Here is a 19,602-nt window from a genome sequence, read left to right as displayed (position 1 = left end):
ACAGCTTTGACTAAGAACTCTCTTTTTGTTCTTACTTTATGGCTTTAAAAAAATATCGAGATATATATCTTATATCGCCATCCAGCTAAAAAATATCGAGATATGAATTTTGGGTCATATCGCCCAGCTCTACTTCACATCACTGTGGAGGAATTTTGGCCCACTCCTTGCAAAACTATTTTTAATTCATATTGGAGGCTTTTTAACCATGAACAGCCTGTTTAAGGTCAGGCTAAAGCATCTTAATCAGATTTAAGTCCAGTGTTTGACTAGGCCTCTTCAAAACCTTCATTTTGATTTTTGTGAGCTGTTTAGAGGAGTGACACAGCAGGACTTGCTGGTGTGTTTTGGATCATTGTCGTGCTGCGTTACCAGAGTGAGCTTTATTTTTATGGGATGAACTGATGACGGACATTCTCCTTCTGGAGTATCTGGTAGAGAGCATGGTACCATCATCACACTACCACCTCCATATTTGACTATTAGTATGATATTCTTTGTGTTAGTTTTACGTCAGATGTAATGGGACTCAAACTTTCCAGAAAGTTCAGCGTTTGTCTCGTCAGTCCACAGAATATTTTCCCAAAAGTCTTTTGGATCATGTTTTTTTGGCAAATGTCAGACGAGCACATTTGGTCAGCAGTGGTTTTAACCTTGGAAGTTTCCCATGGACGCTGTTTTAGCCCAGTCTGTTTCTTATTGTTGAATAATGAACTCTGACCTTAACCAAAGCGAGTGACCCTCGCAGTTTTTTAGATGTTGTTCTGGGTTCTTTTTTGACCTCCTGGATGAGTAGTAATTTTGGCATACCGACCGCTACTGGGAAGGTTCACCTCTGTTCCAAGTTTTCTCCATTTGTGGATAATGGCTTTCACTGTGGTTCACTGGAGTGCAAGAGCCTTATAAAATGTCTTCGTAACCTGTTCCAGACTGATAGATGTCAATGACTTTGTTTCTCAGCTGTTTCTTTAGACATGATGTGTTGCTTTTGATTTATTAACATACTTGACTTTGTTAGACCAGCTCTGTTTAAGTGATTTCTTGATCCAGCAGACCTGGCAGTAATCAGGTCTGGGTGTGGGTAGTGAAATAGTTAATTCATGATTAACAAGGAAGGCACACAGAGCCAGGAGGGTTTGGATCATTTTTTTTTTACCTTAATAAATGAAACCATCACTGAAATACTGCACCTTGTATTCCCTTGTGGTGTCTTTTTCTAAATTTAAAATTTGTTTGATGATCTGAAACATGTAAGTGTCACAACTGTGCAAAAAACCCCACACTTTTTCACAGCATGTTGGTCTGATGACTCAAACAGGCTCGCCTCCACACAGTCCTCATTCATGCAGTGCTTTACAAACTCGAACATTACAGCTAACTGCTGGATTTTCCCTTTTGAGTGCAGTTAGCCAAACAGCAAACAGCCACTTACTACTAAAGAGACAATTTCTTAACATAAAACAGATTGTTGCAGCCAGGAGCAGCACAAAAGTGATCCCTTAAACTGGTTTTTAGTTTTAGTGTCCTTATTTTCCTCTGAGTTATCGATTCTGTCACTAGTTAGCTAACATAAACTAATATAAGGCTATTAGCTGCAACCAACAAACCAACCATACTTATTGACAGAAGGTGACGCTAAACATCTTTTTAAAACTTTAACTTTACACAATTATTTCTTAAATCCAGCTTCACAGACCGTGTTACATCTATGTCAGTTTTTGAGAGCAGGGCTCAGTGGTGTAAATTAGCCTTGAAATGTGTAGCATTTCATTTCCTCTTTAAATCAAATCTGTTTTGGAGGCAGCCATCTTGGATCAAATATGGAGGAATACAGAGGAATAAAAATAAAAAGCCCGTACAGAATCAGCAGTCAAATCCAATTTAAAAAAAGAAATGCAAAAGTTTGTTGACTTTGCCCCGAAATTGTTTTGGGGTTTTTTCAACACAGCGACATGATTGGCTAATGTGTTTCACGTTAAGATAATTAATCGGCTCTTTGGGAGCATGGGCAGGACAACCGTCATCTTTAGTTTTTCTTCAACAGATTTCTGTCCCACTTCTCCTCTTAATGTAATTTCTGGTTAAATGTTATGAGAAGACAACTGTTGATAAAGAATTTCCAGTTGACAAATGGTTAAAGTCACTAGAAAAATGATTCATTAAAATAAACTTTTAATGAATGAGCCTTTGTCAGGATGTTGGGTACCAAGCAGCAAAGACAACAACCACTGTTTGATTATAGTTACCAATAAATTTATTGAATTTACATGATATACATGATATATTATTATTTTAATGTGGAAGTCCCACAAATAACCTGGAGTTTTTTGCAGAAATATGATATGGTCATTACTACTACTTATGATAGCACTATGCTATTATTTTTTTATATATATTATATTAATTTAGGTATCGAGTATGTACCAAAGCAAGGAGAGAATCATAAAGGAAGCATCATGAAAAATGAACTTAACTGAACAAGTTGCAGTACATCGGCAAAATAGTTACTATCAATTGAACAAAAACTAATCCACAATTATCCATACACATTATTTAGCAGGTTATTTGTCTTTTATCTTTTTTAAATTTTCTTGCTTCAAAGTATTCCTGGAACATTATAATATATCCTCGTGTTCTTCTTTCATTTGTTCAAAATGCCATCTCTCACTGGCTATTAAAAAAATTAAATATTGTCACTGATTTGGCAAAGCACAGTCCAAAAGCTAACTGAAGACTCTTCAGCTTTTATCCTGGTATGTTCCCTACATGTAACATATATAATTATTATGTGCATAACATTTTTAATAAGCTTTAAACTAGTGAACACAAATATGAGGTATTCTAGTATTATAATTTCAACATCTTTCATTTTTTCAAATTGATGATTGTGCAGGAGACCATTTCATAAATGCACCATTAATAAAATATGTCAAGTTCCAGCTTGATCTTTTCATAGGAATTATGTTTTATGAAAGACAGTCCTAATCCAAATTCTTTACTTAACAGAATACTCTGGCTTGAATACATGATTGAATCATGCAGGATTTGAATTTCCCTGGAACTTTAGGGCTGCTTTAAACATTAATTTTAGTTAAATATGTGAAAACTGTGCACTAAATAGCAAAATATTTAGCATATCTCTATTGTGGGAATGGGAGCAATAGAATACAATTGCAAGCGTATGTTAGTCCAGCCGTTGTGGGAGCACAGGAGTGTCGTCTTTTTTTGAGAGTCGCATTGCTGTCACGTAGCTGGAGTTAAACATGACGGGTTGAGAACATAGTCTTGTCACTGGCGTGTCGTGTGAGATCTCCTGAGCTCAACAAGGTGACTCCACATAGTCATTGTCCAGACGCGGGTGAAAAGGTGACGCTAGTGAGGGACTGATGATTATAACTCGAGGTGCAAGGCAGTCATCACGGCGGTGTAAAATGTTCCAGATGAGCATAGCCGCAGCCATAGTGGCCAGCAGGCAAGCTGCTATGTCCATATAGCAGGAGTAGGAAAGGTGGGTGTTGGGCCCGATCTTATAGAAGGTCACAAGTCCAATAACCAGAACAAAACCTGCATGGGAGCAGAGAGAGAAGAAATCAGTCAGCTGTTATTTACCAATATCAGGATCCAGTGAAATACAGTATGTGCTTTTTCTTTTTTTCAAATTTTGAGGCACTCTTCTGTTTAAGCTGCATCATGTTTCACACTGGAAAAACAGACAAGGTCATGTTTCATCTTGACATAATTACTGAGAGACCCAGAGTGCAAACACTGTGCTGGTGAAGAAATATTCACGAGGAACAGCACAAAGCGCTTACAGGAATGCTAGCAACTCCTGAGCACAGTAAAACCAGATGATTGAGGTCAGTGTGACCATGAGCTGGCAATATTGTGTTGTACCAGATGAGACTTTGGATGTAACTGTAAGACTTTTAATTGTAAAGTTGAGAGAGGGTCTCTGGGATAGTTTAAGACATTTTAGTTACAACAGTTAAAAAAATGAAACCTGCAGTAGTAGAAGAATCCCATTCTCTCAAAGTTGAAAATGTATTGGTAAGCTGAAGCATTAAGATTTCCTTTCACTGGAACTGGCCAACCCAAGAAAAACAACAGTTACGATTTTTATTTTTTACCTTTGATATTCAGAAACCCAAGTGAAAGAGACTGCTTGGCCTAATGTACACCTGAAGTTTCTCTTTGGCTTTTTACAATCCCGCATGCTGACAATTAGACCCTATCACTGTAGTCACTGTATTGCACAGTAAGGCCGGAGCTATGTGCACAGCCTTTGATTTGGGAAATCTGTTTCCTCTGAGGAGGAACTTCAGAGATCTCAAGATTAAAGTTCTCAATAGCGGAAAAATATCAGAGCATGAATACAGGCTTGGAAAAGCCTTTGAGATGTTTTATCTCCTGCTTTCTTTGATTCACAGGAGCTTGACTGAAGCAAAGAGGAACTCCTGCTTGCATGCGAAGGCATAAAGCCTTAGTCTTTAGTTTCATGCTGTTCCTTTGATCTTGTATCAACATTTTTCACTGTCTCCACGGCTGCTGTTGTCCTACTTCTTTACAGTTAGGTACAGTGTGTCTTAAAGCAACACTTCTCGGGGTTTTCTCATTCAATGCCTTCAAGTGTGCTCTGGAGCCATTATATAGTTCAACAATGCTACATGTCTAAAAAACTTGCCCCATCCACAGTGGTATAAATACAGGGACCAAAAATAATCACTGGAAATAGGGATGTTAGTGCATTAGGATATGAATCATTCGGTTTCCTGAAACAGTCAGTGGCACCAATGAGGGAAGTTCATTTATATTTCTTTCTCTACCTCTACTGTAAGATGGTTGTCATTGTTTTAAGTGAGGATGTGGATAATTGTGTCTGTATATCAATATGTGTCCACTACACTGTGTATGCATAAGAATGTAACTGTTTGCTCATGTCTGTTCATGTTTAACCTGTCTGGCTCCTTATCCAAGAAAATGAATAATCTCCTGTCCAGCTTCCAGCCAGGGTGGGCTGTGTGAACCTCTTTTCTGGCAGGGACTTATCTCTCAAGCTTCCTTCCCCTGCTTCCTCTTTCCATCCTTCCTTCCTCGCCTCCTTGCCACACCCTGAGCTCCGAGGTTAATACATTTACTGGACATCTGACACAATCTGTCACAGAGAAAATCTTAATGAGTCTTGCTGCTATGTGACTGGTTCTTGGAAATTCCTTTGGCCCTGCATTTTCCTTTTAGCTAGTAGTGACCTACTGTAGTTGTCATGATGTCTTGCTTCTTACCAGGAATCTATTGAGCCACAGACACAAATGTGACTTCTTTTGGAGCCAGGTTTATAATCAGTGAACGGATCATACAAATTCACTAATCACCCGCTTCTTAGTGGGATGTGATCTGCAGTGTTGACATTTGACACGTTAGAGCCATGTCCATTCAGAAAACACATTCCAGAGTTGTCTCACGGGGTGAAAAGACCACTATTGTGCTTTCAGTCTGGACCAGCCAACGTTGCTGAGATATGGCTCTATGCAGCTTAATATTGTTATTCCACACACTCACACTCTGCTTGCAGTTGTAAAGCATTTTGGCACGTCTGAAAATGAAAACATTCCAGTGAAAGGGAGCGATGGGTAAAAATACCTCCATTCATTCAGAAGTGAGCCCCATTCAGTGACTCAGTGGGGGAGGGCTGAAATGGGAGTGGAGAATGAATGAATGGTAGAGGCCTGCATAACTATCTGCACTCAGATGATTTGGTCTTCTTAGGAATTTTGCAGCCTTTATTTCCAGGAATTATGGCTCAGTCATTTCATTATTATTGAATCTGATAGTTATTTTTAGAATTGATTAATTGTTTATTTGTCCAACTGTCCAAACCTCAAAAAATGCTCCAAAATGGGTGGCATTTTTATTACGGTATTCATGTTACTCTTGTGGTTTTAGGGATGGCACTGTTAGTCTGTTGTTTGTTTAGTTGGGCTACTGCTGTGGCCCAGATTAACGTGCTGTGCAAAAGTGTTGAGCCACCATCATTTCTTTATATTTTCCGATGGAAATAGGTGCAGTTATTTATTGAACCACGTACCAATATACATGGAAATGCAGTATATAAGGTAAAAACAGAATTTGCTTTCCAGATGGTATTGTATGATGGATTAAAATGGGACTTTTCTGTGTGCACTTCCATCATTTTTTACAAGATCTTCAACACCACCGGTGAAATGCAGCCACAAACCATGAGAGATCCTCCACCGTGTTTAGCAGATGGAAATTTAAACCCATCCATCCATCCATCCATCATCATTCTCTTCTGCTTATCCTTATTAGAGTTGTGGGGAGCTGGAGCCTATTCTAACTACCCAAAATTTAAATTTTGGATACATCACTCTATCAGATCTGTTTCTATTGATTTCCAGCTCAGTTCTTGTGTATTTTGGCATAAGCCATCAATTTATTCCTTTCCCTTCCTTCCCTTCCACTGACACCATTTCTGATGAGGCTTCAGTAAACAGTAGATGGATCATCTGAAGGGCCAGATGCATTTTTCATGGTCCTGTTTCAGGTCTTTTCTGAAAGTTTTTCTTTTATCTGTTCAGACCATGACTTCCATGGTGTTCATCTGCTGTCGATGGGCCACTTCTTCTTCTTTTGTCTTCTGTTTGTCCAGTTTCCACAAATCTTTAAAGACTCACCATGCTGAAATACGCCAAGTTTTAGGCCTTTAGCACTTTGAGAATCGCCCTATTGGTGCAAAAGTATTATTTTATGCCCGTTAAACAATCAAACAAAATGGTCTGGTGCAAGGACTGAAGTAAAAATGAGTGGAAGGCAGACAATGTCCAAAGAAAAACTTCAGCTTCAGAAAGCATGGAGAACTATTCCTGAAGACCACTTTAATAAATGACCAGAAAGCCAGGCTTGAAATAAGGGGTGGCCCAAGGTTTTTTTTTTCATAGTGCTGTAATACAATAAACATTGGATGAATTTCCAAGCAATTTGGTTGAGATGGCCAAGCTTAGGATGGTGTAGGATTAATGTTACTGACTTATATCTAATGACTCTTGACTTACATGTGCAACTACCCCAACCGTTAGATCAAAGTTTACTCTCATCTAGTGACACATCTATGCAGTATTCAGGAAATACACATTTTTCCCAAGTGACTGCCTTTAAGACATGGGTAATTTTCACATTAAAAGCTTAATTCAGACATACCCGTGAATCTGATAAAAGCAGCTGTGATAATATTTACTATATGTGATACTTGTACATTAATTGATATTTATTGCATGTCACAGAGTTTTCACATAGCAAATATTAGTGGATAGTTGCTTTGATACACGGGTTACATGTATGTGGATATGGGAGTGTATTTTAAAAACATCAGAAAATAATATGAAGTGAATAATATGAAATGATGAAGAAAATAATATAAGTGTAGCAGTTGTTGAGTTTATTTTTTTTGTATGTAATAAACTCAAACAGAAGACTTTATCAGCTGGAAGTACCAAGTTAACTTCAGCTCCAGTTGTCAAAATTCTGATTTTTAGTCTTTTTTTTCTTAGTTTTGGTAGTTTGATCTGACGTCCATGTGTTAAAGACGTTCTCTGGAGCAATCTGTCTTTAAGACAGCAAAGGAGTTGAGTGTATAGAAGCGACACTTGTCATCTGATTTTTTTTCTTGTGTCGTGTCCTATGAACAACTATGAACTGATAAACTTCTAAGGTCAAGATTACATTTTGATAATAACCTTTTTCTGTCAGAAGAGTAAAATTAGAAGATCAGATTTTTCCAGAGAGTGTTATCTTTTTTTGATGTCAGGGAAGTAGGTGTGTGCGGTAAATTTCTTTTTAGAATGCCAAATCTATTATGCTGCTGCCTTTGGTAATCGTTCTTTTGTGAGATGAGCTCTTGGCCACTGAGGTGTTTCTCGTGTTGTTGTCTAATATAGGAAAATGCAGTAACACTGGGTGGGCCTCAATCCTCTCACCAAGGTCTTTAGATAAAAGCCATCAGCCCCGCTGGAATTTGTCCTGAATAGACTAAAGATAAAGAGGAGATTCTTTATTTGCAACTACTCTTAGACACTTTGTAAACAGACATAAAAGCTAGGCCAGTGTATCTAGAGTGAGGCAAGTCCCACCCTGCTGTCATAAGTACCAAAGGACATTTCTTCACCGAAGCTCACTATAAACAGACAATCACGCCACAACACACTCTAACATACACAAGCATATATGCACATATTCCCTCCTGCCAGTGCACACACAAACACACAGTCCCCGTCGAAAACTGTCTTTCCCGTTAATTCCCCCCTCCCCTCTTTTTCCTTCTTCAGCTCAGGGGTTTGCATAACAGGTAGTCACAGACATTTCCTCGTCCTGAGCAGGGATATCCTGGCGCCCGACAGTCGCTCCCTGGCTCACTGCAGCACTGGTCCATGGATTTTGGACTAGGACTAAATTTAGACCCACACCAGACCCCCTTCATGCTGCTCAGAAACCAAGCAGCTGAGTGACCGCAGCGCACAACACACTTCCTCAGCAGGGGCACCGGGACAAGTCAATACTAGGGGGCACTTAATGTCGATTGTGGTGGATGGATAGATGGATGGATGGATGGAGGGATCAACAATGGACAGATTTTGTCAGATTTTGTTTCCACTATTGTGACCACTTTTCATTTAAATATGGATGAGTACCCACATTTAGTAAAAATATGGTCTATGATGCATTATTTTTTTTAAATTAGGGTTTACTTTTTCTTAGGTAGACATAAAGGATGAGATTTGCTGGCGTCGTAACTTCCTGCAGCATTTGAGGCTTAGAAGTTGATCTTTAGTACTGGAAAGTTGCCCAGTCCAGGTCCAGCTGTGATTACATCCCAATTTTATGGCACTTGGCCAGACACTGTGTGAACTTTGGTCTGTAGCATTTGTATACATGGATATGTAAATTTTGGGTTTGGTTAAATCTTTTCAAATGGCAAAACACTTAAAAAGAGGGGATGCTGGTACTTACTGGCTAGTTGGAAAAGTGCAGCGATGGCTTCTTCCCACCACTGGGATTCGTGTGAGATGAAGGGCAACTTCATCAGGCCTAGAAGGAAGATCAGCTGACCTGCAGTCAGGGCCACTGTCGCTATCAGGTTACATGCTCGCATCATGTTAAACTGCACTTGAAGGACCAGAAGAAAAAGTTGTGTCATATTTCTGGCACTGTGATGTAAACGAGTCAGATATACACATGAAAAAGTAGATGGCAATAATAGTCTTTAAGGGATACTTTTATTATATGTCTGAATTTTTGAGGGCACCATAAAACTAATTTACTAATTTATTTAAAATGTACCCACGGTTTCCCCCCCCCCCAAAAAAAAAAGCTGGGACACTGATTTAAAAGTCTAGACTGAATAAATCTAGTGCAAAGACAACACAGGCTGCCACCTCTTCTTCTGAAACACTGAAGGATTTTTGAACTGTGGAGTGTAGCTCATCTACTTTAGAAAGTAAATATAGGATTTCAGCTTCTCAGCGGTTCAGAGCTGGTTTGTCTTGTTTCTGTTTTTTTATGTGTGTGTGTGAAGGCAGGAAAGCTCAGGACTCTTTTCCTCTGGAGAACTGCTGTTATACTTGCAGAATTGTAATTATGTGCAGAATGTGGTTTGGCATTGTCTTGCTGAAAAAGACAAAACCTTCCCAGACGCAAACGCTGCCCTGATGGCAGCATACGCAAGTATCCAGACATTCTGCACTTTGCCAGTGCCTTGTGTACTACTCCATCCCTATACCATCACAGATCCTTTGGAACTGAGCTGGATGGATCTTATCTATAGCTTGCTGGATAGACTGTCCATGACTTAGAACATTTTAGATTTTCGTTGGTCAGACCACAGGACACTTTTTTTTTTTCACTTTTCCTCTATCTATCTCATATAAGATCAGTCCCAGAAAAGGCAGCGGTGTTTCTCGGTCTTGTTTATACATATTAATATATTTTTTGTGTGTTTGTTTTACTGGTTGATGTGACTCAGGGGATACAGCTGATCATTCTCTGATCTGAAGGTAAATCAACCTGTTCTTAGATAGTGCTTTCCTACTCTACTTGAGCACTAAAAGTGCTTTGTACAGCATGTCTCATTCACCCATTCACACAGTACCTTTTTCTTCATCTAACTGCTTTCTATCTAAGATTTACACATACATTCACACTGCAATCAGGCCAAGGATAACAAAGCATCCATACTTATGAACCATCAACCTTTCAGTTAGCAGATGACCTGCTCTACCTCCTGAGCCACAACAACCCCTGAATCATCCATCTACAGATTTCCCTTGAAGACATTCATGTATTCACACAGTCCAGTAGCTGTATTAAGTGGTCAGTTACAGTGTAAAACCTCTACATGAATACCAGTTCATGTTCAATTTATGTTTGCGTGGTAGAGCTTGAACTTTTATTTGTGGATGCAAAAACAAACTGTGTTCACTTTGATTTTAGAAGCAGATTTCTCCAGATTATCTGAATCTTTTATTTATGGCAGTTTATACCGCAGATGATGAAATCATGCAAGGATAAAACTCCTACATTGGCGGAGATTTTCTGAAATTGTTCAGGTTTCTATGTTATGTTATGTTTTTTGGGGGGGTGGTTCTATTCTTTTGTGACCTATATTCCAGTTTTTTTGTTTTGTTTTTTTTGGAAACAGGGTTATAAAATACACTTCCAGCACAGGGGCATTGACACGATTACTATTTTTTCATGAATGGTAAGTCACTTTTGCCATTAGTTGGCAGCGCTGCCCAGTGCCCAGTAAAGCTGGCCAATGGATTTCCAGCATTTCCCAGACTTGTTCTTGAACGACAGTTTGGAGCTTATTTAGAGAAGCACGTAAATCCATTGTAGCATTGACTTTGACTGAAAAATGTAACTGTTTTATGGAGTACATGCTACAGATTTTTGGATGGTTGAATACATTGGATAAACTTAAAAGTTAAGAGCTTGGATTTAATTCATGGATGTCAGCTTTACCCCAACAGTGAAATTCTTCAGAGGTGTGTTTTCATATGAAAAAGAACAAAACTGACTACTATATAAAACTCTGCAGTACAGCGATATCTGCAGCATTAAGTGTATTTCTTTTATTTATAAGGATGTACCAATTTATCAGTCAACAAGTTTAACAAGACAAAGGTTAGACACTTTTTTTAAAGCAGACATAAGCATGCTGTGATGTCGAGTGTAAAATCTAAAGTAAAGTTAAAACTTACATTTGACAGTGCTACGGGATTCTTGGTAGCCTGCATACTCAGAGCCCCAACCAGTGCTTTCACATTGCTTCTGTGTGCCTTGCCCCCTTCTGTCAGCCTGGAGGTCGTCACGGCCCCTCTCCCCGCCGTTGGGGCACATCTTCCATAGTCCCACACTGCGCTTTCGGCCATCCTCCAGAGTCTGCAGAACCCAGCTGGGTGTGACGGCTGCCACATTATTTAGGACCAGGGACAGCAGGGCTACGGCCACCGCTGCCGCCACCAGCCTCTGCAAGGCCATGTGACGCCCGGCACCTGCCACCTCTCCCCCTCCGTCGTGCCCCTGCTCCGAGTCCTGTTCGAGCTCAGTGGGCTGCCAGCTCCCTCGCCTCTCCTCTGGGCCAGGAGCACTAGCAGTGCTCTGGGCCCCTTGGCTACTCTCCACCTCCTCCACCACCACCTTCTTCTTCTTCTTTCAGCTATTAGCTAGTGTCGTCCCAGCTCACCCAGAGGTGGATTTGGCAAGAGTTTTGTTTTAGGGCTTAGCTAAAGGACATCTCCATTCATCCTCATTCAGGAGTCGGTTGTCGTTGCAGCAGATCCTCAGCCCTCCTCCTCAGACAGCAGTGTGGGTACGTCGGGATTGATCCAACTGGCACCTAGGTCCATTCCACTGGCTCCGGCTGACTGCAGCTTGACTCTTGGATATCAGTCCTTGCTTGTACTTTTATCTTTTGCTTTTCCACCCTCCAGTACTCTGTTTAATGCACTTTTCAGACTTCTGGGTTTGCAGTTGGTTTATTTAGGTGTGCAGTAGATTGGCTTTCTTTTACTTCTTCTCAGCAATGCCACATTTCTTCCAGAAAAGTACAGATGACAAAAGTAGATTCTTCGGAGAGCGTTGCTAGGAGCTGACTCGTAGGTGGCTTTGCTTTGACTACCCAAGACTGTCTCTCAACTTGAAGAGCCCCTGCTGCCTGCCTGGAACAAGAAGTCCTCTAGCCCACCCCCTTTTGCCTCCTTCTATCTTTACCCCCTCTCACTCTCTCTTTTTCTCTGTTGCTCACTCGCGCACACACAGTTTCTCTGCAAATGTTTGCGGTCAGAGTTGAAATGCAGGGGAGTTGCAGTTCATCATAATCCGAGGAATCAGTTAGCAGCTGTAGCAGGCACTGAACAAACAGCTCCCTCCTTCATGATCACTTTAAATATGAGCCTGTGTTTGTGCCAGTGCGTTCGTGTCACAGAATGTCCAAAAGACCCCCTCTTAGACGTCACTGTTCGGTATATTCTTTTGTCTGGAGACCAGGGGGCGTTTGCTAAAGTCCGCACTCTCATGTACAACAAACATAGTGACTGCCACACTCGGCCAGCAACAGGATGTGTTTCCTGAGAGGAAAAGAGGATGGGAAGAGAGGCCAAATGTAGACCTGTTTCTTCTCTTGTCTTTCCTTTTCTGGCTCTCTAAATCTGGCCGCTCAGAGTGCTGCGAACATGATTTTTCTCAACATTTTTAAATAACTCCGATTTTTTTTCCACCCCATGTTTTGTTTTCTATTACCATAAACAGTAAGACTTTGGCTGCCACCTATTACTATTGCTTTTTTTCACTTTGTCTCCCTTCTTATAGCAGGGCCCCTAAAGATTTGGGGTATTTCCTGTTGCCTAACTTTAATAAACAGCCCACATCTGTATCAGCTAAAGCAAGGAGGAGGGAGGGGATGGAAATAGAGACCAGATGGCTGTGGAATCTTAAATTTGGAATTGAAACTGAAATGGGGGATGGGGTGTGTGTAAAAGACTTGATTTACGTCAGAGAAAAGGAAAAAAGAAAAGGAAGGATAAAGAATGACCTTTGCTTTGAGTTTAAAATCCTCTTCTCCATCTTAAAATGTAATAATTTCTAGGTTATGCTTTTATCAGTACACAGGATTGTTTGATGGACATTCATTATCATTGTTATGATTGATATTGGAATGATACTACACCACTAAAGGTTTGGCCCTAGTGACATAAAAGCATTTACATCGTTAAGTCAGGTTTGTCCCCATATTCACATGCATTCAGTCTAACTATCAAATATAAGCTTAAATGGAACCAGACATAAGTGGAAAATATTAAATACCTACCAACTTTAAATATTTTTCTATGAATATATTTACTTATTTGCGTGTGTGTGTATAACTGATCTTACTGTTGAATAATAAAATGCCAAGGCAGTGAGCCAGACATCATCCTTGCAAACAAGCCATTTCTCCTTTCTCTTGTAGTAAAGCGGTGTGGGAAAACATGGCACGGATGTGTGTGAAAACCCGCCGGCTGGATGTGGCACGCGTGTGCCTTGGGAATATGGGAAATGCCAGGGCAGCAAAAGCACTAAAGGAGGCGGAGGCTGAGCCTGAACCAGAAACCCAAGTTGCGATGTTGGCCATTCAGCTCGGCATGCTGGTGAGATATTAAAGAACCTTTTTATTTTAGCCCCAGACTATAACAAAGAATTGCAAAAAGGGTTATTTTTTTGTGTTTGGGTTCAGTTTGCAACCTAATGTGAAAACTCCATAAGAGAAAAGATTATATTTCATTTAAAAAAGACAAGGTAAGTTTAAAAAAAGGAACTTGAGTTTATAAAATCGTTCTAGAAGATAATTTTAGTCTTTTTTAAAACAAAAAACCTGCATTCCAGCTCACAGAAATGCCACATCCTTTGGCTACAAATAACACATCCTCTCTTTAAGTTGTACCACGCACAGACCAAGGGACTTTCCGGGCCAAAAGCATTTATCTTTCCATCATCTTTTCCTGACTTCCAACAGGAGGATGCAGAAAATTTGTACAAAAGCTGTCAGCGCTATGACCTGCTGAACAATTTTTATCAGGCCTCTGGTAAATGGCAGCAGGCTTTGGAGACAGCTGAAGTTCACGATCGCATCCACCTGCGCGCCACGTACTACAGTTACGCCAAATACCTGGAATCCATGGGCGACAAGACGCTGGCCCTCACTTAGTAAGGAAAACAAAAGCGTATTTATTATTTGGTCAGTAATGTAGTCATGTGTGTCGGAACAACTATACAATAGGAACAAAGTGTGACTGATTGTTATCCTTTTTGTTACAGCTATGAGAAATCAGACACACACAGAGTTGAAGTGCCCAGAATGCTCCAGGACGACACGTCATCTCTAGAGGTTTATGTTAACAAAATGAAAGACAAGTAAGTCCCGGCTTTCCCTTTATGGTTAAAAACATCTGACATGCTTTTAAACACCAGTCCTTCCATCTGTATAACTCAGGAGCATCTATAAGTGGTGGGCCCAGTACCTGGAGAGCCAGGCAGACCTGGATTCTGCACTACATTTCTACGAGTGTGCTCAGGATTATCTTTCCCTCGTTCGAATCTACTGCTACAGGGGGGACATTCAGAAGGTGACTCAGTTTATAATCTTGTAATTTTAAAGAATTCGATCTTGAGGAGTTGTGTTTACTGATTTTTATAGTGTCTTGTGTACTTAGGAAACATGTATAGGTTTGTAAAGCCACTGTAAACATAATGTTATTCTGACTAATTTACGTGCTTCTTTTATATGATAACATTTTTTTGTAATTTCCTAGGCATCAGAGATAGCCAACAATACAGGTGACCGAGCAGCTTCTTACCACCTGGCCAGGCATTACGAGGGACATGATATCAAACAAGCTGTTCACTTCTACACACGAGCCCAGGCCTACAATAATGCTATACGACTTTGTAAGGTAAGGGTTTTTCAGCAGCCTCAGTTAGAAATATATATCTATGTATAAAGCAAGATTTTTTTTTTCTTTCTTTCTTTTTTCTTTCTTTTTTCCCATCGTTGTTTTCTTGTGTTTGTCTGATCAGGAGAACGGCCTGGATGACCAGCTGATGAATCTGGCCCTGCTCAGTAACCCAGAGGACATGATGGAGGCTGCCTGTTACTACGAGGAGAAAGGCTCCCATTTGGATCGAGCTGTTGCGCTCTACCACAAGGTGCATCACAGCTGTCTGTGTTTTTGTTTTTTTTCCACGATTGAATGGATTGATGCATTATAAATCGTTCCACAAGGGGGGGTGGTATTGTTAAATACATTTAAAGTAAGCAATGTGAAGTAGATTTTCAACTGTGGATATATTTATTCATTTCTTTCTTATAGGCTGGCTATGTCTCCAGAGCTCTAGAGCTGGCCTTTGCCACCCAGCAGTTTGGTGCTCTTGAGATGATCGCAGAGGATCTCAATGAGAGCTCAGACCCAGCCCTCCTGGCTCGCTGCTCTGACTTCTTCAGCACACATTCCAAGTATGAGAAGTCAGTGGAGTTACTGGTAGCAGCCAAGAAGGTACCGCTGCGACACAGCATCACCTGTCTGCCCGTAAATCCATTCATATGTGCTAACTCCTGCTTTTGTGTCTCCACATTTGTGTACCCAGTACCACCAAGCCCTGGAACTGTGCGTGACGCAGAACCTAACGATCACAGAGGATTTGGCCGAGAGAATGACTGTACCCGATTCGAAGGATATGTCCGAAGAGGCCCGCAAGGAGCTGCTGGAGAGGATCGCTGACTGTTGCATGCGGCAGGGCAATTACCATCTGGCCACTAAGAAATACACACAGGCTGGCAACAAACTCAAGGTAATAATCGGATGTGTAGTACACATATTAGGAATTCTGTGCAAGCTCACATTGTCTTGTAGGTTTTTTTGGTTATAAGACACATAGGACGTATCTTGTCTGATACATATGCAACACCTAATGTGTCTCCTTGAGGAAAAAAAAAGTATGCGTCATGCTGTTACACTGGAAATTAAGTAATTGTGACTCTAAAAACTCAAATTATTTTGTTTCTTCTTAACAGGCAATGAGGGCGCTCCTGAAGTCAGGCGACACGGAGAAAATTGTTTTCTTTGCCAATGTTAGTCGTCAGAAAGAGCTTTTCATCTTGGCCGCCAACTATCTCCAATCTCTAGACTGGCGTAAAGATCCAGATATCTTAAAAACAATTATTGGTTTCTACACTAAAGGCAGGGCACCGGACTTGCTTGCTGGCTTCTATGAAGCTTGTGCTCAGGTGAGCAAAATATCAGTTCATTTCACGATGGTTACATTGGCCAGTTTGTTTTGACGTTTATATTGAATGATTTAATTTTAAAAAAACAAAACAAAAAAAAAACCTGCCTCAGTATCAGAGCACATCAAGCAAAATACAATTTATACATAAATCTAGATGATTCAATAAAAAGTTATTTTGTTATCATTTAAAAGGTGGAGATTGATGATTACCAGAACTATGAAAAGGCTCTGGATGCTCTGACTGAGGCATCAAAGTGTCTCTCAAAAGCAAAGGACGCTTCAAGCGGACAACTGGAAGTGCGACTGGCTGATCTGCAGCACAAGATCACCTTAATCAGGAAGTTTGTCCACATACGCAGGTACGAATATGAACTCATTTTGATTATTTCAGTTTTACCGTAAATTTTGGTTTTCATCATAGAACGGGTCGTTTTTGATTATCGCGCGGGTCGACCCGTCTGCAAACCTTTGAGCTCATCGCATTTGTCTGCAGTTTGTACAGCGAGGATGCCGGCGAGGCGGTGCAGCTGTGTGAAGCCCTGCTGGAGGAGCCAGAGCTGGACCCTGCCGTGAGGATTGGAGATGTGTTTGGTTTCCTTATCGAGCACCACTGTCAGCAAGGCAACTTCCAATTGGTGACTGTCTTCTTTTTCTAGATTTTTCAATAGGTCAAATTACACTGATCACATTAACGTAGGGCTGCAATGATTCATCATGTAACTCAACTAAAAAAAACAAATCCTTCATGCTACTTTCTAATTTTTTTTTTTATTTGATGCTTCGCTTCATGCATGACTCTGTAGACTTCAGTTCTCATTGTGTAAGTGCAAGAGTTTCATCCATATTTGTGACTAAAAATGGACCTGCAGTAGAAACATATCAAGGAGCATGCGTGTGAATTAAAAACTGTGGCAACATTAAGCCCGTGCATCCCACAATTTTTCAGGAAAAGACTGATAACACAGCAGCAGCAGCAGTGATGCACACACGCTCAGCAAAGAGCCGTGCATGTGTGCACAATTTAAAAGACCTGTTTTTTCTCTTTGAAATATTTACTAACACTAATTAATAAAACAAAAGTGTTTCATTTCTAATTATGTGATTAAATGATGGAATAAACTAAAATAACTGACCACCGCAGCCCTACATTAATGACAATACGCACTTCTTTGTCTTTGGATGCTCATCTATTTGTGTCCTTTGTAATTCTTTCCCAGGCCAATCGTAAACTAGAGCAGCTCCAAAAGCTGTTGCCATCCCAGAATGTTAGCTACTACATCAGCCAGGCCAGCCTAGTGGCCCTGCAGAAAGAGCTTGGTATCCCTATGGATCGCAGTGACAACATACACATCTCAAAGGAGGAAGACGAAGTGGAAGAGGATTTAAACATGTTTTAACCCAGTGAAACTATATCAAATATATCTGCACTTTTTCAGACCGGAAATAACTGTGGAGTTAGTTTTGTCCAAAACAACTTACATGGGAGATGTGAGGGCTGCCAAAGTCACATTATGTGGACTGAGCACAGCATCTGTTTGCATTCAAAGGCACTCGACTATCAGATATTGAATGAATACTGTGGAAAACACGAAAAATAAAACGTTCAAAACTCATCAGGGCAGTTGGTCAGAGTGTGTGTGTGAGCTGCAAAACATCAAAAACCTACACAAGATACTGTAATATGGAGTTAATGTATATGACAAACTTGGCCGAGGTTGCAACATTTTCCAAAATGCTGAATATCTGGAACATTGAACCTCTATCCTCTGCAAAGGGAAATCATATAATGCAGCTGTTTTATTCTTAAATTTAAATCCTAGGTTTAACCTTTTTCCAGCAGCTTTTGTGAACGCAGAACGCCTTTGAGCTAAACTTGGCTCTGAATGATGTTATAGATTTATCTCTGTTGCTTTATGAACGACTGTTTTTACAGGGATTGATTTATTCCTCATGTCTGACTGTGGTTTACACACATTTGGTACAATTTATTTTCATATTCAGCTGATGTATTAAATGTAAATATCTTCTCAGTGTCTTGGCTCATCTCTGTAAAGTTTTTTGGAGCTATTTTTGATAACACGAGGCCACGTCTAGCAGTACCGTAGACTGTGAATTAATTGCATTGTTCTTATACATTGTAAAGTTCCCATTAAAACATAAAATAAAATGAAATGGAAATCATACTTTTTGTATCAGCTAGATATGCAAAAAAGCTCACTGCACACTGACTGAGGTGTAAAGCTGTTTTCAGACTTTTTTAAGTATCAATGTGTACCAGAAACCTCGACTGTGCTTCTATTTTTTTCAATTATCATGATCACTTTTTGTGTATGAGAGATAAGATTGTTATGTTTAGCTGAGTTAGTATAACCCCCTGCCAGTAGTTATGATGTAATATAATGAGCATATGGTACCATGTTTTGTATTGAATTATGATAGAAGAGCAGCTATTCCAACTGTGTGCTCAAGAGGGCGCCGTTGTCCATAGAATTGTACCGTAGTTCTTTGATAAGGGACTGAATTAATACAGTATAAAGGATGAATAGAAACAGCGGAGTCGCTTATAAAATTGTTACTGTTACCCGTACTTTGTTTTACCGAGCTAACTTTAGATACTAACAGGTTAGCAGGCTAAGAGCGGTCAAATATGCACCAGAATACATTTACTGTGACATGTGGTGATGATAATACACATTTAGTCACGATTGCTATTAAGTGAAATCTGAAGAAAGAGTTTCCACACATGAGTTTTATTTGTGTTGTGGAGTCATGGAGACGTTGTTGGTGGCTACAAGCAACAGCTGACAGTGGAGGGGAAGAAAAGATGGACGCCCAGGACCAAACTTCAAATCAGCTTCAGGAACGAGTTCAAGCTCTGACAGGAGAAAATGTGAGTAAGACCTTTCCCATTTGTCTTCTTACTAAGTATTCTCACTTTTGGCAAGGTAGCTTTACCAAAAAGGGTGAAATGATCACACAACAGCAAAACTGGAGGCCTTAAGACTAGTGCTTTGTATGTTTGCTTTCTTCCAAAGAAATGAACAGTCTCGAAGTTTTATAATAGGTTCATTTTAATGGACAAAGAAGAAAAAAAATCTAAAAATAATAATAATAACTGATTAAATAAAGTTATAAATGTATTTGCATACCTGATCTCCTTTAACCCAGCCACAACTGACTGTGTGCCCATGTGGTGCACAGCCAACCAATCAATTGATCAATTACTGATACTCTTGATCGTAACTGTTATGTTTATAGAGCACACCTGTCCAC

General features: G+C 40.1%; 3 protein-coding genes across 6 annotated transcripts in view; 2 read left to right on the top strand and 1 right to left on the bottom strand.

Moving 5' to 3' along the window:
• Window positions 1–18,719, top strand: part of ift140 (intraflagellar transport 140 homolog (Chlamydomonas)) — a 30,324-nt gene extending 11,605 nt beyond the window's left edge. Inside the window, exons 19-30 of the mRNA XM_031739293.2 lie at window positions 13,517–13,694; window positions 14,060–14,250; window positions 14,362–14,457; window positions 14,537–14,669; window positions 14,856–14,996; window positions 15,121–15,249; window positions 15,414–15,596; window positions 15,688–15,891; window positions 16,115–16,327; window positions 16,522–16,688; window positions 16,823–16,964; window positions 17,547–18,719. Of these exons, the coding sequence (XP_031595153.1) occupies window positions 13,517–13,694; window positions 14,060–14,250; window positions 14,362–14,457; window positions 14,537–14,669; window positions 14,856–14,996; window positions 15,121–15,249; window positions 15,414–15,596; window positions 15,688–15,891; window positions 16,115–16,327; window positions 16,522–16,688; window positions 16,823–16,964; window positions 17,547–17,726 (1,957 nt within the window). The 3' untranslated portion in view covers window positions 17,727–18,719. The remainder of the gene's footprint in view (window positions 1–13,516; window positions 13,695–14,059; window positions 14,251–14,361; window positions 14,458–14,536; window positions 14,670–14,855; window positions 14,997–15,120; window positions 15,250–15,413; window positions 15,597–15,687; window positions 15,892–16,114; window positions 16,328–16,521; window positions 16,689–16,822; window positions 16,965–17,546) is intronic.
• tmem204 (transmembrane protein 204) lies at window positions 2,237–12,482 on the bottom strand. Its single transcript, XM_031739295.2, has 3 exons — window positions 11,268–12,482; window positions 9,019–9,174; window positions 2,237–3,564 (listed from the first exon to the last, which is right to left on the bottom strand). The coding sequence occupies exons 1-3, from the start codon at window positions 11,545–11,547 to the stop codon at window positions 3,320–3,322; spliced, it is 681 nt and encodes a 226-aa protein (XP_031595155.1). The 5' UTR covers window positions 11,548–12,482; the 3' UTR covers window positions 2,237–3,319.
• A 52-nt stretch (window positions 18,720–18,771) lies between the features above and the next one.
• The window catches only part of ccdc78 (coiled-coil domain containing 78), a 36,388-nt gene continuing 35,557 nt past the window's right edge, over window positions 18,772–19,602 (top strand). For all 4 annotated transcript variants that reach the window (XM_039616079.1, XM_031739294.2, XM_039616080.1 and 1 more), the window contains exon 1: window positions 18,772–19,219. In XM_039616079.1, coding sequence (XP_039472013.1) covers window positions 19,073–19,219 — 147 coding nt within the window. In that variant the 5' untranslated portion in view covers window positions 18,772–19,072. The remainder of the gene's footprint in view (window positions 19,220–19,602) is intronic.

This window comes from Oreochromis aureus, linkage group 8 (genome assembly GCF_013358895.1).
Source record: "Oreochromis aureus strain Israel breed Guangdong linkage group 8, ZZ_aureus, whole genome shotgun sequence".
Lineage (NCBI taxonomy): Eukaryota > Metazoa > Chordata > Actinopteri > Cichliformes > Cichlidae > Oreochromis > Oreochromis aureus.
The sequence above is the reverse complement of the archived record's forward strand: the minus strand, read 5'-3'. Positions and strand labels throughout refer to the sequence as shown.

Excerpts from the sequence above, each read along its gene's own strand:
- tmem204 (XM_031739295.2), bottom strand. The coding sequence starts at position 11,547 with ATGGCCTTGCAGAGGCTGGTGGCGGCAGCGGTGGCCGTAGCCCTGCTG. Across the intron at positions 9,175-11,267 it reads ATCCCGTAGCACTGTCAAAT|TGCAGTTTAACATGATGCGA; the intron begins GTAAGTTTTAAC and ends TGGTCCTTCAAG. Across the intron at positions 3,565-9,018 it reads TGCACTTTTCCAACTAGCCA|GTTTTGTTCTGGTTATTGGA; the intron begins GTAAGTACCAGC and ends GCTCCCATGCAG.